The sequence below is a fragment of the Dama dama genome, chromosome 14, assembly GCF_033118175.1.
Source record: "Dama dama isolate Ldn47 chromosome 14, ASM3311817v1, whole genome shotgun sequence".
Taxonomy (NCBI): domain Eukaryota; kingdom Metazoa; phylum Chordata; class Mammalia; order Artiodactyla; family Cervidae; genus Dama; species Dama dama.
The window spans coordinates 52,702,946-52,720,911 of record NC_083694.1 but is presented as its reverse complement, the minus strand read 5'-3'; the positions used below and the strand labels follow the sequence as shown (position 1 = coordinate 52,720,911).

The window sequence follows — 17,966 nt, the reverse complement described above, 5'->3', positions numbered from 1 at the left end:
TTTTTCCGCCTTCAATCTTTCCCAGCGTCAGGGTCTTTTCCAATGAGTCAACTCTTCGCGTGAGGTGGCCAAAGTATTGGAGTTTCAGCTTCAACATCAGTCCTTCCAATGAACACTCAGGACTGATCTCCTTTAGGATGGATTGGTTGGATCTTCTTGCAGTCCAAAGGACTCGCAAAAAGTCTTCTCCAACACCACAATTCAAAAGCATCAATTCTGCAGCACTCAGCTTTCGTCATAGTCCAGCTTTCACATCCATACATGACTACTGTCCACTTTTAAAGTGGCTATCGCTCTTTTACTACACTTGATCTTAGAAAAATGGATGAGATGCTTGGATGGTATTACCAGCTCGATGGACATGAATTTGAACAACCTCTGGGAGTTGGTGATGGACAGAGAAGCCTGGTTGGTGTGCTGTAGTCCATTGGGTCGCAAAGAGTCAGACACGACTAAACGACTGAACTGAACTGAACCCCTTTATTCATTAAGTTGCAAGAGTTCCTTATGTATTCTAGATACAAAGCCCTTATCAGACATGGGATACAAATATTCCCTCCCATTCTCTGGCTTTTTTTTTTTCTTTTTCCACTTTCTTGATAGTTTCCTTTGAAACACAAAATTTTAAAATTCTGATGAAATCTCTTGTCTTTATTCTTTTGTTGCTTGTGCTTTCAACATCATATGTAAGAAACCACTGCCTAATCCAAGGTCATGAAGATTTACAGTTAGATTTTCTTCTAAGAGTTTCATAGTTTCAACTCTTACATTCAGGCCTTTGATGGATTTTTTTAGCTAATTCTTACAGATGTATGGGGCAGGGGATACAACTTCTTTTTTTTTTATATCAATATCCATTCATTCCAGCAACTTTGTTGGAAAGACATTATTTCCTTATTGAATTGTCTTGGCACCCTCATCAAAATCAACTACCCAAAAATGTATATTTGTGAACTTTCAATTATAATCCATTAATCTATACATCTATACTATAACTAATCGGCTAACAGTGAGACTTTCAGTATTGCACTATCATGCTCTTCTGATATTAAAAAAAAAAAATTCTCACAGAACAAGGAATATTTATAAAATTTCCAGGCGATACACTACTGGACATAAACAAAAATCAAAGGTGACCTGTTTTTCAGAAGCCTGATGATTTTGTGTATTTCAGGACAGACTCACTGTATCTGAATGTGTTCAGCACTATTTGCTTCAGCCCAGTCACTTATTTTTAAGCTGTTTATATTTCAAGATAAAAGTTTATTATTAGACAATTAGAGAATAATGTGCTTTCCTCTGCTGAACAGAAAAAAGAACACTTAGAGATTTTATCAGGACTATTGGATATCTATCATTCATGCTTTTACAAAAAGTCATATAATAATAATAAATATTCCTTTCAATCGACTTACAGGAAAACAGATTCTGAATACTGAGAATGCACTAATTTTTCTCTGTATTAAAGATTCTTATGGACAAAATGGACTCTTGCCTATCTGTCAATTAGTATAAACAAGAGGACTAGTCACAAGTACTATGCACCTACTTCACTGGGAAGAGGAGAACAACTAGACCATGACCACTAAGTGCTGTAAGAAAGAAACAACTACCAGATAATGACACAGCCCAAGCTGCAACTCAATAGGTCAATGAGTCAGTGGAACATGCAGGAAACTGTTCTATTCAATTGAGGAAATTTTTCTGGCAGTATTTCTCACAAACAAGGGCAAAATGGGCTATATTACCAGGACACGGATAAGAAGCAAAATGTCAAGGGGACTTCTAAAAAAAATAAGAGCTTCTGAAAACCCTGATGAGACAACCTAAAAAGCAAGAGACCAGAATGTTCTTTTTTTTTTTCTTTTACATTTAATTTTATTAGTTGGAGGCTAATTACTTTACAATATTGTAGTGGTTTTTGTCATACATTGACATGAATCAGCCATGGATTTACATGTATTCCCCATCCCGATCCCCCCTCCCACCTCCCTCTCTACCTGATTCCTCTGGGTCTTCCCAGTGCACCAGGCCCAAGCACTTGTCTCATGCATCCAGCCTGGGCTGGTGATCTGTTTCACCCTAGATAATGTTCTTCTATGCTTCTTTTATAACCAATGCAATCAGCTATTACAGTAGTGGTAGCTGATTACTGTATGTCTAGATATAATTGCTCTGGGTAAATAATGTAAAAGTCGAATCATTATTTGGTTAAAAATGCCAAATAATGGATGCTGATGCTAAAGTACCTAAAAAGGGAAGACAGAGAAGAATACCAGGAGTATCAGAAGAAGCCATTTCATAATGAAATCCTGCTAGACCATAGAAGGAGCAACTGAGATACAAGATCAACAAATTCTTGGACTGAGAGACCTCAACTGATGTTGAGAAATGACAGAACTCAGTCTTTAAATGAAAGTAGATAATGTAGATTTCTTTAGAGAGACAAAGATCATGGTTTATTTGGACAATAATAATCAGTCTACCATAAAAACTGTTTCTAAGTTGGCCAGTCATATGATGAAGATGAAGGGCAGCAGTCTGTTTGGAGAAGGTAAGAATCAGTAGGACCAGGGATATAAAACTTTAAGCAATGTGTGGCCCAGAATCACTCCCCAGAAAAGTCTGCCAGTATGCCATCCCCAAACCTTTTGAGACTTAAAAAGGAAAGCTTAAAGTTTATCAGTAAAAACTGAGTATGAATATAACTGAATGGTAAAGACAAGGAACTACTCTCCAAAAGAAGGTCTCATTTCCTATCTACTGCTAGTTGACACTATACGACAGAGTTTCCTCTCTAATGTACAATCTAAACAATTTATAAATCAGACTGTTATGAATAGTAACAATGGAGGTCTTTAAATCTGTATTAGCTAGAAGACGCTTTCACAATCTAATTTTCAGACAACGGGAAGCATTCAAATATTTCATATTGCTTTGCACATAATTATGAAAATAATTTACACAGACTGACATTACATGCTGCCTTTACTCAACCCCTGTTTGAAAAACTAAACCACGAAAATGATTTGGAATACTGCTACCACTACAACTCTGAGGACCATAATTTTTAAGATTAAACTCTATATTAAAACTGTGCTACTCCTCATTCTAAATAAATAAGTATCTATGGCTGGATAATACATTTTTGAGATATTATTTTGAGATTGATAATATAGTTTTGAGAGTAAATATTTATTTAATAAATATCAAATGCCAAATTTTAAAGCAGTTAAACACTAAATAATTTCAGTCCGTGAAGTATAGACACTCAGAAATATTTTGATTTTCCAGATCCACCAATGACCCTTCTCAGAAAATCTGATTCCATGCAGGTTACCTGTTGAGTGCGCTGTAGGTCATGTGACTTCCCCCAGTGGCTGCCCCTTATCACAGAACACTGCACAAGAGATGGACACCTAGCCTACGGGGACACATGTATCTGACTCATTAATATGCAGGCTTATTTAAAACATGAGCAGGAAAAAAAAATATAAAATAAAATAAAACATGAGCAGGACCAATTACGTTATCCCTGAAGAGTGTTATCTTAAAAATATAAAGATAGTGCCAAGAGCTTAATCTTAGAGCTGAAGGGTGATGGAAGAATTTTCTGAGATATTTTAGGCCCTGTACAAGCAAAGATACAAATATATAGGTCAGGAAAAAAGGGAGAACATGTAATTCATAAAGAGCAAGAGATCAATACAGATGAGGGGCTGGAGTCTGTGTGTCACCTGTTCTTCCTGAGGTCTACTTGCTCATATTCCTCTGGGTCCCCTCTATATTTATAATTCCCGGATGGCACAGTGGTAAAGCTAATGCAGGAGATGTGTTTTCGATCCTGGGGTCAGGAAGATCCCCTGGAGAAGGAAATGGCAACCCACTCCAGTGCTCTTGCCTGGAAAATCCCATGGACAGAGGATCCTGGTGGGCTATAGTATATGGGGTCACAAAGAGTCAGACTCAACTGAGTGACTAAATAACAACATTCCACTGTGTTTAAGCTACTATGTTTAAGTTTCTGTTTTTTCTTTCTTAAAGACTCAAAAGAAGTCTTATATTTCAGCCCATAGGATTTCATAAAAATATCTACACGAAGACAGTAAAAATAATTTTCCCCATTAATTCTTTATTCCTACTCTTTTTCAACAGATATTTCATGTGTGCCTACAAGCTGACTAGGTATACAGTAAAACAGAAGAGAGACATGGCTCCTCTTTCCAGAAATGTGTAATCCAGTGAGAGAAATAGGTATTTGAAAAGTAATACACAATAAATAAATAAACAACCACCAACTTACAGGGTGCTACCAGAGAAGGTAAAAGGATGCATTACTTAAGAATGAGTGATCACAGAAAGCTTCTTAGAGGAAGAAACATTTAAACTTAGATCTGAAGGAGTGAGCACATAGAATGAAGAATACATTCTAGGCAGAAGGTAAAGACTACAGGAATGTTTTCAACCTGAAAAGATCATAAGTGTTTCAGAAACTATAAGGTGGCCAGTGTTGAAGTATAGTGAATAAGGGCAAGACTGACCCAGGGATGCCACTGGGGAGAAAGGAAGGGAAGATTTCAGACCAAGTGAAAGAATGTAAATTTTATTTAGCGGGAAATCACTGAAGGATTTTCCTTCAGTGGCATGACCTGATACTGGTTTTATGAAAATTTCTCGATGCTGTGGAGAATCACAGGATAAAAGAAAGTCAAGTGGTAAGATGAATTAGAAGGTTCCTGAATAGGATATGAAACTGAGTAAAAGTCAAGAAGCAACAGTTAGAACTGGACATGGAACAATGGACTGGTTCCAAATTGGGAAAGGAGTACGTCAAGGTTGTATATTGTCACTCTGCTTTTTTAACTTATATGCAGAATACATCATGTGAAATGCCGGGCTGGATGAAGAACAAGCCAGAATCAAGATTGCTGGGAGAAACATCAGTAACCTCAAATATGCAGATAACACCACCTTTATGGCAGAAAGCGAAGAGGAACTAAAGAGCCTCTCGATGAAGACGAGAGAGGAGAGTGAAAAAGCTGACTTAAAATCGAACATTCAAAAAATGAAGATCACGCTATCTGGTCCCATCATTTCATGGCAAATAGATAGGGAAACAATGGAAACAGTGAGAGATTTTATTTTCTTGGGCTCCAAAATCATTGCAGATGGTGACTGCAGCCATGAAATTAAAAGATGCTTGCTCCTTCGAAGAAAAGTTATGACCAATCTAGACAGCATATTCAAAACCAGAGGCATTACTTTGCCAACAAAGGTCCATATAGTCAAAGCTGTGGTTTTTCCAGTAGTCATTACAGATGTGAGAGATGGACCATAAAGAAGGCTGAGAATTGAAGAAATGTGGTGTTGGAGAAGATTCTTGAGAGTCCCGTGGACTGCAAGGAGAACAAACCAGTCAATCCTAAAGGAAATCAGTCCTGAATATTCACTGGAAGGAATATTTTCAACCTGAAAAGATCATAAGTGTTTCAGAAACTATAAGGTGGCCAGTGTTGAAGTATAGTGAATAAGGGCAAGACTGACCCAGGGATGCCACTGGGGAGAAAGGAAGGGAAGATTTCAGACCAAGTGAAAGAATGTAAATTTTATTTAGTGGGAAATCACTGAAGGATTTTCCTTCAGTGGCATGACCTGATACTGGTTTTATGATGGAAAGAACCGTTATTAGAAAAGACTCTGATGCTGGAAAGATTGAAGGCGGAATGAGAAGAGGACGACAGAGAATGAGATGGTTGGATGGCATCACCGACTCAATGGACATGAGTTTGAGCAAGCTCTGGGAGTTGGTGCTGGACAGGGAAGCCTGGTTTGCTGCAGTTCATGGGATCCCAAGAGTTGGACATGATTAAGCGACTGAACAACAACTGAGTAGAAAGACACATTTTCCTTTGAAAACATTTTGAAAATGGACTTGAGAAACCAGTGAGTACAATGTTTTCCAAATAATTGTAAACTTCTCAGATATATATATACATATATATACACACACACATACACACACAGAGCATACATAAAGACATACATGAAAATGATAAACACGGAATGGTTCCTCTGAAATAGGGAAAAGGGAGTGTGTGTGATCAGGAAGCAGTAATAATATACAAAGCTAATATTGTTGGTATTGTTTTATTTCTTAACCAGAGAGGTAGATACAGAGGAGTTCACTGTATGTCTTAATGATTTTTGATAAGTTTTATTAGTACCTTTTAATATTTTTTTTGTTTATTTGGCTGTGCTGGGACTGAGTTGCAGCACTCAGGATCTTTAGTTATGACATGTGGGATCTTTGGTTGTAGCATGTGGGATCTAGTTCCCTGACCAAGCATTGAACCCAGACCCCGTGCATTGGCAGCATGGAGTCTTAGCCTCTGGACTACCAGGAAGACCCTATTGTTTTTTTTTAATTTTTATTTTATACTGGAATATAGTTGATTTACAATGTTGTATTCATTTTAGGTGCACAGCAAAGTGATTCAGTTACACATGAACCTATTTATTCTTTTTCAGATTCTTCTCCCATATACGTTAATATAGAAAAGTGAGTAGACTTCCCTGTGCTATAATGTAGGTCCTGGTTGATGACCTATTTTATACATAGTAGTGGGTACATGTTAATCCCAAAGTCCTAATTTATCCCTCTCCCAACCACCTTTCCCCTTTGGTAACCATAAGTTCGTTTTTTATGTCTGTAAGTATGTTTTGAATGGACTTCCCTGGTGGCTCTTTTAGTAAAGCATCTGCCTACAACGTGGGATACCCGGGTTCAATCCCTGGGTTGGGAAGATCTCCTGGAGAAGGCAATAGCAACCCACTCCAGTATTCTTGCCTGGAAAATCCCATGGATGGAGGAGCCTATTAGGCTATAGTCCATGGGGTTGCAAAGAGTCGGACAAGACTGAGCGACTTTAGTTTCACTTTCATTGTTTTGAATATTTAATCATAAAAATAATAGACTATGTTTATTTTATTCAATCAATCCATGTATGTATATTTAACTTCTACAAGTGTTTCTGCAACCAAAACTAGTATAAAGTAACTTTAGTTATCCTGATTCATGATGAACTGAAAGATTTTTATTGGAAAAAAAATGTCACCCTACAACGTAAAGTCAGTGATCTTGGTTCTGATTATGAGAACTAACCACGCAAATAAACCCTGTGAGTTACTGCACAGGTTCAAAATGTGCAAAGACTTTGTGAGTCTGATTTCACTGAAGCAAAATACCACTTCTGTTTTTAGGAGTAAATATGTTCTTGTATTTTAAAGTACTAGGTTTAGCATATTTATTCCCCCATTGATCATCTTTCATAATTATCCCACCCTCTGTAGTTCTTATTTAAAGGTTGACCTTACATGTTTCCAGAGGCACAAAAACCTGCTTCTAGAACAAACACTGCAGAGGAACTGTAATCCAAGCACTTCAAGAACAAAGCACGTGACAGTAACTTTCCCTTTCACTCCACAGCATCATCTGTCTCCAAGATGCTCCCTGGAGCATAGAGACTGCACAATCAGCCATCCTTTTCCTCTCCCCACTACACTAAATGAAAACATGTAATCAATAAACGTACCCCAGATGCTCCATCAGCATATCCTGTTTTCTCTACTTTTGAAATCTGTCCAGAATTCAACCACTTTTAACCACCCTCACTGCCGCTGGGCCAAACAACCAAGACTACCACAGTTGCCTCCAACTGGTCTTCCACTCCCCTCTTTGAACTCTCCCCACATCTTTTTTCAACAGTGCAACTGATGATCAGGATAAAACATAACCTCTCCAGTGGTTTCTCCACTCGGTCCAATAAAACCTAAATTCTCTACAAGAGTCATAAGACCCTGTTGAACGTCTGCCACAATTCTCTTCCTTCTCTCTCCATAGCATTTAACACCTCTCATATACTATAATTCCACTTAATCATCTCTTTATTGCTTCTCTCTTCCACAAAGATAACAAAATTAATAAGGGCAAGAGTTTTATCTGTTTTTTCTTTACTGTTGTATCCCTGAACTTGAATGATGCCAAGTATTGAGTAGGCGTTGAAAAAATGTTTGCTAAATGAATGGACGAATATTCCCCTCAAAGTCACAGGAAGTTGTTCTGTCATTTTTTAACTGGAGGTTTCTGCCTCTTTCTGTAATGTCAAAATTAACAAAAACACAAGAAAAAGCTATACGACAACTGATGTGAGAACCATAAAGACCCTAGAAAGTGGGAAAGATATTAGCACCCAGAAACAAGATATTAAAGAGAGTTCTTTTTCTAGTCCTGAGATTTTCTATTGATAAGTAAAACATTAAAGTAGCATATAGAGTATTCATTGGTTAGTCAAAGTATTTGTTTCCTTCCTTTCATGAATAACTACTACTAAAATTTTCAGAAAATTTTATGTTTTTGTTCTTTTCCTATATCAGCTCTTTCTAATGTGCTTTAAATTCAACATATTACTTGTTGAAGATATTAGTGCTTCCATAGTAATCATATAGCACAATAATAAATGTATCAAACTAACATGTTGTGATACATAGCGATACAAGCTTCAATTCAGTTCAATTCAGTCGCTCAGTCATGTCAAACTCTTTGCGACCCCATGGACTGCAGCACGCCAGGCTTCCCTGTCCATCACCAACTCCCGGAGCTTACTCAAACTCATGTCCATCACATCAATGATGCCATCCAACAATCTCATCCTCAGTTGTCCCCTTCTCCTCCTGCCTTCAATCTTTCCCAGCATCAGGGGTCTTTTCAATGAGTCAGCTCTTTGAATCAGGTGGCCAAAGTATTGGAGTTTCAGCTTCAGCATCAGTCCTTCCAATGAATATTTAAGACTGATTTCCTTGATGGACTGGTTTGACTTCCTTGCAGTCCAAGGGACCTTCAAGAGTCTTCTCTAACACCATAGTTCAAAAGCATCAATTCTTCAGTGCTCAGCTTTCATATGGTCCAACTCTCACATCCATACATGACTACTGGAAAAATCATAGCTTTGACTATAGGGACCTTTGTTAGTAAAGTAACATCTCTGCTTTTGAATATGCTGTCTAGGTTGGTCATAACTTTCCTTCCAAGGAGCAAGCATCTTTTAATTTCATGGCTGCAGTCACCATTTGGAGTGATTTGGGAACCCCCCAAAATAAAGTCTCTCACTGTTTCCATTGTTTCCCCATCTATTTGCCATGAAGTGATAGGCCCAGATGCCATGATCTTAGTTTTCTGAATGTTGAGTTTTAAACCAACTGTTTCACTCTCCTCTTTGACTTTCATCAAGAGGCTCTTTAGTTCTTCTTCACTTTCTGCCATAAAAAATGGTATCACCTGCATATCTGAGGTTATTGATATTTCTCCCGGCAATCTTGATTCCAGCTTGCGCTTCATCCAGCCTGGCATTTCACATGATGTACTCTGCATATAATTAAATAAGCAGGGTGACAATATACAGCCTTGACATACTCCTTTTGCTATTTGGAACCAGTCTGTTTTTCCGTGTCCAGTTCTAACTGTTGCTTATTGACCTGCATACAGATTTCTCAGGAGGCAGGTCAGGTGGTCTGATATTCCCATCTCTTGAAGACTTTTCCACAGTTTATTGTGATCCACACAGTCAAAGGCTTTAGTATAGTCAATAAAGCAGAAGTAGATGTTTTTCTGAAACTCTCTTGTTTTTTTGATGATCAAGCAGATGTTGGCAATTTGATCTCTGGTTCCTCTGCCTTTTCTAAATCCAGCTTGAACATCTGGAAGTTTACGCTTCATGTACTACTGAAGCCTGGCTTGAGGAATTTAGAGCATTACTTTACTAGTGTGTGAGATGAGTGCAATTATGTGGTAGTTTGAACATTCTTTGGCATTGCCTTTCTTGGGTACTGGAATGAAAACTCACCTTTTCCAGTCCTGTGGCCACTGCTGAGTTTTCCAGATTTGCTGGCATATTCAGTGAAGCACTTTCACAGCATCATCTTTTAGGATTTGAAATAGCTCAACTGGAATTCCATCACCTCCACTAGCTTTGTTTGTAGTGATGCTTCCTAAGGCCCATTTGACTTGGCATTCCAGGATGTCCGGCTCTAGGTGAGTGATCACACCATCGTGGTTATTTGAGTCATGAAGATCTTTTTTGTATAGTTCTTCTATATATTGTTGCCACCTCTTCTTAATATCTTCTGCTTCTGTTAGGTCCATACCATTTCTGTCCTTTACTGTGCTCATCTTTGCATGAAATGTTCCCTTGGTATCTCTAATTTTCTTGACGAGATCTCTAGTCTTTCCCATTCCATTGTTTTCCTCTATTTCTTTGCATTGATCACTGAGGAAGGCTTTCTTGTCTCTCCCTGCTATTCTTTGGAACTCTGCATTCAAATGGAGAATGTATTTTTCCTTTTCTCCCTTGCCTTTAGCTTCTCTTCTTTTCTCAGCTATTTGTAAGGCCTCATCAGACAGCCGTTTTGCCTTTTTGCATTTCCTTTTCTTGGGGATGGTCTTGATCACTGCCTCCTGTACAATGTCACAAGCCTCTGGCCATAGTTCTTCAGGCACTTTGTCTATCAGATCTAATCCCTTGAATCTATTTGTCACTTCCACTGTATAACTGTAAGGGATCTGATTTAGGTCAAGCTTACATGATGTTTTTTATATATATATATATATATATATATACACACACACTATATATATGTATCAATTAAAAATTCAATGTATCACTATTTCAGGAAGGAAAGTAGGGGCAAAGAGTAAGGATATATAATGAATCTATTCTTCAGATAACAGCATTAGAAAAGTGCTTTGAAAAGGGGATTACACTTCGTGGTATTTAATCATATATCCCATAGTGTCGTTTTTCTTCTCCTCATCACCCTAAGAAGAAAGGAGGCAGGAGAAATATTCCAATTTGAAGGGTCAATGATTTCCTTAAATTTCGTGAAATATCAAGTTACTATATAAGTCTGAATATATTTGATACTCTAAAAACTGAACTATCTGGGAAGAGTCAACTTCAAACACCAGCTGTCAGTTAACTTGTCAAGACTAAAAGAAACACTGTTTTCCTTATGTCTTTTGAAAGACCACGGAAGAAAAAACACTTTTGGAAGACTAACTGAATCACCATAGCAAAAAAGAAACAGAATAAACCTTCTATTAGGGACAATGGCTAAAATTTTTGGTTTTAGCAAAGAAGCGCCTCCACTGAGGGGAAAACAAAGATGTTTAGAAAGATAAGAAAGAAACAACAGCTAGTTAAGGCCCTCTTAAGAATCCCTGAAGTTAGCTAGTTATAGAATAAACGGAAAAGCAACTAAAAGGATTATACAGGTCGATGGAGCAGAATGAAGGGCAATATTACTAAGTGAATATTTACTACATAGCAGACAGAGTACCAGGCACTTCATATTCATAATTGCCTTTAATCCTTAAAATAAACCCAGGAGCTAGATATTGTTAGCTTCATTTCACAGATAAAGAAACTAATACATATATTGGTAAAGTGATATAGGACGGATTGACTTAAAAACCAACTTAAAACCATCCAATGTTAAGATGTCTCTCTGGTTGCTTCTTCTGTAATTGAATACATTGCTGAATTTTCCCCACCAGGGTAACTTCCCTCATATAAGCACAAAAGTGATTCAGGTCTTAGACACAGCTCTTAGTTTTCATTTGCATGCAGCTTTAGAGATTAAGTGAATGATTTCAACCATCAAATGAGTTTCATTTTGATTCATGTTCAGGAACACTAATCTGATCCAGGACCTGCCCACGAAAATAAAAAAAAAAAAAAAAAAAGAAAACAAAAATCTGCCCCTGTTCACAAGGAAGATTTTTGCTGAATAAAAACAACTCAAAAAGTGATACTTAAGATACTCTGAAAACCTGTTTGGTACCATCTACAAAAACCCTAGCTTACATATGTCTTGACCTAGAAATTTCACTCCTAGCTGTGTACCCACTGAAGTGTATACACATGTTTACCAAAAGACAAGTTCAAGAATGTTCACAGCAACACTACTCATAATATCCCTAATCTGGAAATGATCCAAGTGCCCATCAACAATAGAATGGAAGAATAAATAAACTGTAGTATAGGCACACAATGGAACAAATAAACCATGCCTAGGAGCACTATATAGATGAATCTCACAAACAATATGATGAATGCAAAAGCAAGATGAAAAAGCGTTCATATTGTATGAGTCCATTTAAACAAAGTTCAAACAATTAAAACTAATCTATGGTGTTGAAAGTCAAGACCACATTACTCCTCAGAGGAGCAATGACTGAGTGGAGGGAAGGAGGGCTATGAAATACAGTGTTCTCCTTTAATCTGGGATGTGTTACACTAGTATGTTTGCTTTGTTAAAATCACACCCTGTTTTAGTCTTGGTGGGTTAACAGAACAGTATTTACACTATAATTAATACTTTTATCCTTCTTCTTATCCCTCCATATAAACAGAGGTATATAATAAACACAGAAGATTTTAATTTTTTTTTTCATTTCAACTATTGGCTAAATGTCAATCTACAGAGTTCTTCCATTTATCTCAATATAAGAAAATGTATTTTCAGCTCCAGTTTCAAATCGTGTAGCCATCCATCTTCAACAAAAAAAGAAATTGACCCAATTTACCACATATTCAGCTTTAAGTAAATATTTTAAATAAAACCATCATTAAGTTTTTCCTAATTCCAGATGCATTGACAAAGTCTACTAAAATTCTTCCCTTTTCTGCCACTTAACTTCATGTTCTTAACCTTAAGACGAACGAAGACATCTTTAAAAGCATTTAACTTAGGAAAACATGAAATGACAATATGCTTTCTAAGGGTAAAATTTTAAGCTCAATGTCTTTCTCATTTCACAATAGGATCTTTGAGCAAAATACTCTGCAGAGCTGTACATCTTTTTAGTCAGAATAAAGAATTCCAAAAGCTTTTCCATCTGAGAATCTCCAAGCCTTCCACTTGTAACTCAATATTAATTTATAACCATCAATATTTAAATTGTTTTTAAAGACAGAATATGACAGAAATACCTATGGATGTTTCTAATTAAGACTATGTTGCTATTCCTTCTTTTAGAATATTTGATCCCATATGAAAGAATGGCTTTGCTATAAATATTTTAACCACAAGAAGGAAAGGGGCAAGGAGAAAACACAGACAAGCAGGAAATAAAAGTTTATCTAAAAATTTCCTTTGTAAATTAATCCTCTGACAAAGATGAGTTAGTGGAAAGAACAAATGTCCTGAAGCATACTACAATATCGTTCCCAATAAACTCTATTTGGAAAGGCTATTTTACTGTGTTAAGGGATGTTATCATTTATTCCCCTGGTTTCCACAATGCTGTGTTTACAAGCAGTTCCGTGTTTTAGAAAGCTGGGCAACCTCCTTGGACAGCTGCAGAGTGCACATTTAATGGAAGAGAAAGTAACGCCTCTGATGCTCTTATTCATTTTAATGAGCATCAAGGTTAATTAATCATCAACGCTGTGATTATGATCCTGAATCACAGTGGACAACTGATGAGCAGGCTTATAAATTTTCTTTTCTTTTCCCTACCATAAATGTTGCTAATTTTCTTAGTAACTGATATTAGAAACTCAAGTCTCTTCAAGATGACACTTCCTGAGGAATTATGTAATCTGGGTTCCAGAAGTCCTATGGACAAAGCTCCAATGTTAGGAATCACACCATTCGGGAAGAAACAATTTCACAAAGTCACTATTCCAGTGTTACTACTCTACCAAAAGTGACTCAAGAAATCCAATTTAACTGATATGATTAAACATATTAATTTCATTCTTTTTTCTATAATGAACACCTTCAAACCAATCTGCTATATATTTAGACAGTATCAGCAACAAAAATGAAGCAATGATAGATTTGCAAGCTCTTACTATATATAAAGATAAAACTGCTAAAATGTCATATCTCCACTTTTCTATTTTTATACATACCATGAAATACTAAACTCAGCTCAGTGTGCAATGAGTAAGATATAGGCATATTTACTTAACAAAATTAACTTTTGGTATCAATCTGCTTTAAGATTAAAGAACTCAATGAATTTGCTTTTACTTTCAAAGAGCATTAAACTGAATTTAAAGAGCCAGAATTGTTTATTTACCACACCAATTTGGACAATCAAGCAAAGCAGAATTTTTGGTACAAATGTTCAATTTGTTTTGTGTATATTGTTATCACATCATTTTGACTCTGAATAAGGTTTTAGCTCCTAATTTTGCATTCTTCCTTTAGGCTTAATTTAAATAGGCATTTTAGAAACTAATTTGTAAGTAAAATAAACAGGAGAATTAAGTGTTTTATCAACCAGGTTCTTTGGCTGTTATAACATTCTGAATTTGAGAATTTATTCTGTGACTCTTATTGAGTCACTCAACTCTTCTATATCAAATATATTACAAATGTTTTAAAATCTTATGTGTTTATAAAATGCTCTGCAACCTTTATATATTGTGCAACTGCCACCTAGAACCTTTGAAGAGCAAAACCCAGCTATGTTTCCATATAACATGGTTATTGCTATAGTAGGTTTGAAAATGACAATTATGCTTTATATAGATTATATGTTTTATCTTTTTAATCTTATTTTTATAATTAAATTTCTAGTTTCTGTAGTGATTAAAATGGTTAGAATTTTTTTAAGGAAGTTATAAAACTTTATCTAAAAAAATACTGTAATACTGTAATACAAAACTGTCTAGATTATATTAGGCTTATACTTTTGATTACTCCAGCTTTTTACATTAAGACAGTTATATTTTTAAATATATTTATACTCTCAATAAAAAAGTTCTTATCCAGCAACTTTTCATCACTGCAAAGACTATTAAACATTTTGATGGGCAGTACATGATACATGTGTGTGTAATATTACTTACATCTTTAAAGTAAAGAGTAAAGTAAATAAATACAGCCACCTATGAAACTAAAAACAAACAAAAAAAGAAAAAATGTAGATACCTAAGGAATTCTGCAAACAAATTTCTGAAATATTCTGTCTAAAAAATATGATATAGAAGCTTTAGTTTATCACTTCTCAATTAGCTGGCAAGAGCCTCAAATAACATACAGGAAGAGATACCTTATGACTTGAGAATTTAATTACCATAAGATTTTCATTTATATTCACTGTTGGAATATAATTACATTACCATTAAAAATACTCGATCCTGATTTCATTTATTTAACTTAAAAGATCCTTTATATTAGTAATGCATAATTACACAGATACAGGCTTATTGTGAATGTAATGATACAAATTTAATTACCTTATTTTACTTTATAGAAATTATATATGCCTGATATTTTCATTTCTCACAAATAATAAAGAAGTCTTGACTGAGAATTCAAATAGAACCTTTTGTTCAGCATTTCTGGCTTAATGTTCTTTTTTAAGGAAAAAAAGAAATGAAGAAAACTGTAACCATTTTAAGTAGAGACTATTTTCTATTTTGGCTAAAATATGAAGGACGGGATTCACTCTACCTCACAAAGCAGTAAGTCAATGATGTGGAAGACCATGCAGAGTGGGAACTTGGCAGTAAAAAGAGTGAGAAACCACTGGGATGCGTACATATGAGCTTCCAGGTTCAGATCAGAAAAGTGGTTGTGCAGGTCCGGTAACTGCTCCTGAAAGTCAAAGCAGAAAACTGAGGGCGAGGAACACTTGAGGATGCTCTATTTTCTGCCACAGCTGCAATTTATGACGAGCTGGCTATGATGACTCTCAATTTGCTACAGTATTCATTGAATTTTATGTAACTACATAGAAGTGATGACAGGAGATGAGAACTGGGGATGTGACAAAGGACCAGACAGACTTGTTGAACAAATAACAAAGAGAAGCTCTTGCTCACTTGACTCTTCCTGTTTCTTGGGAAACACCTGCAATGAGAGAACACCTGCAGTCTAGTGACGACTGTGACTCCACGGTCAAGTCACAGCATTCCCATTCAGGGTTCACGCCTAAATAGCCAGGAAAACAATGTACCTTTTCTTTGAAGACCATTTAATATCAATGTCATTTAGGTTGTATGGTATTACTTCAGTACATTGTGGTACTGAAGCGCAAAAGATAATCCTACTTTTAACAATCTAGCTTCAACATACTAAGAATGATTTAGTATAGAAAATGTACAAGTACATCCTGTGTGAAATAGATAACCAGATTCTTCCACACAGTCTTTTTCCCCCCTCAGTGCCCATTTGTCATTGGTGCTTACAGTTCTTTTTGACATCCACCTCCCCCTTTATTTCTTCTTCACAGTTAAGGTCTTACACCTTTCTGCATTCCCTTCTCTCAATAAAGCTGTCCTTAACCTCAGTGCAAACTCTCTGCCTTCCACCCCCCTGTTCAGTCTGACATTGGCTACTCTTCCCCTTTAGACAACTATGGATCTGACAGCTCATGTCCATTAACTCCTACCAGTAGCCTCTACCGCCACATCTCAATAACCTTCCTCCCCAGACACTTGACTTCCCACCACTATGGAATCAATTCATTTATGTATTTTCTTCACATTTCTCTTGGGTTCCCAATACTTCATACAGAGAAAGCCATATAAACATGCTTCACGGAGCCACTACAAACTTAAGATTTATTATACAACCTCAGCTTCCCTGGTGGCTCAGACGGTAAAGTGTCTGCCTACAATACAGGAGACCCAGGTTCGATCCCTGGGTCAGGAAGATCCCCAGGAAAAGGAAATGGCAATCCACTCCAGTACTCTGGCCTTGAAAATCCCATGGATGGAGGAGCCTGGTAGGCTACAGTCCATAGAGTCGCAAAGAGTCAGACACAACTGAGCGACTTCTCTTTCTTTTCATACAACCTCAGGTAAAATTGAAAGCTACTCAGTAATTCCTTTAACAGCACCAAACAACAATTTTGCTCTTGCTCACAATCTATTTTATTTTATATATATATATAATATATATAATTATAATTATATATATATAAAAGAATACCTATTTCTCATACATATATAAATTATGAAATAGTAACAACATTGTTTAAGATCTGGAAATTACAGAGGAAAACATTTAAAATATGTGCTATATTACTATATTTTATGTGGTTTTTAATTTCATCAATTAAATCACTGAGATCAATATCAATCACTGAGAAAAATATTAAGTATTTCAGTTTTTATTATGAAAATATAACTTCTTTACAAATAATACTGGGAACCCTCTTCATTAACTTAACTCACCATATTCACGCTTAGAAGTTTCTTAATGTTGAATATTTAAATGGAAGACTATTTTTATAAACCATTAAATAGTTAAATATTTTATGATATTAAGACACTATAGACATTGGTAAAAATCAAATCTATTTACATTTCCTGTAACTTTCCACTAGATTTTCATAAACCATTATTGTTTAATTTTAGAATTTTTCGGTAATTTAACAAATCTCTTAGTGATAAAAGTTCCTAGTATTTATTTACCTGCATGAGTCTCTCCAACTGATAGAATTTGCAGTGAAGATCTTCAAAGTTGTTTTTGTAGAGGTCTCGTAAACCATAGTCATACATGATTTTCACCAACACACAGAATGCTTGTTCTTCTGGCATCTACAGGAAAACATGCACATATAGAACATAACTGAATGGCATTCTGACCAGAATGTCAGAAACATCCCTGCATGTTATTAAGCCACTGGATCAGTGGTTTAAGGTCACTTGGGAATGAAATTCTTCAGAGCCAGCTTTCTGCAGAGACATAGGTAAAATATATGCTCCAAGTTTTGAGCTTCCTCACTTGAGATGAATTTCCCTCTTTTGTTAATTTTAATCATCCTTTCATTTATTCATTAAACCATCTTAAAAACAGGTAATATAGTCAGATGATGCCCAAAAAATCAAAACAGTGTAAAAGTCTATGAAGGTTAAAAAAAAGTCCCACTCCTCTCTATCCTTATA

The 17,966-nt window shown here is 36.0% G+C and overlaps 1 protein-coding gene across 4 annotated transcripts in view; it reads right to left on the bottom strand.

Annotated features, from left to right (window-relative positions):
- Window positions 1-17,966, bottom strand: part of RABGAP1L (RAB GTPase activating protein 1 like) — a 677,120-nt gene that overhangs the window by 220,130 nt on the left and 439,024 nt on the right. For all 4 annotated transcript variants that reach the window (XM_061160752.1, XM_061160751.1, XM_061160749.1 and 1 more), the window contains exons 16-17: window positions 17,493-17,618; window positions 15,526-15,669 (exon numbers count right to left, since the gene is read on the bottom strand). In XM_061160752.1, the coding sequence (XP_061016735.1) occupies window positions 15,526-15,669; window positions 17,493-17,618 (270 nt within the window). The remainder of the gene's footprint in view (window positions 1-15,525; window positions 15,670-17,492; window positions 17,619-17,966) is intronic.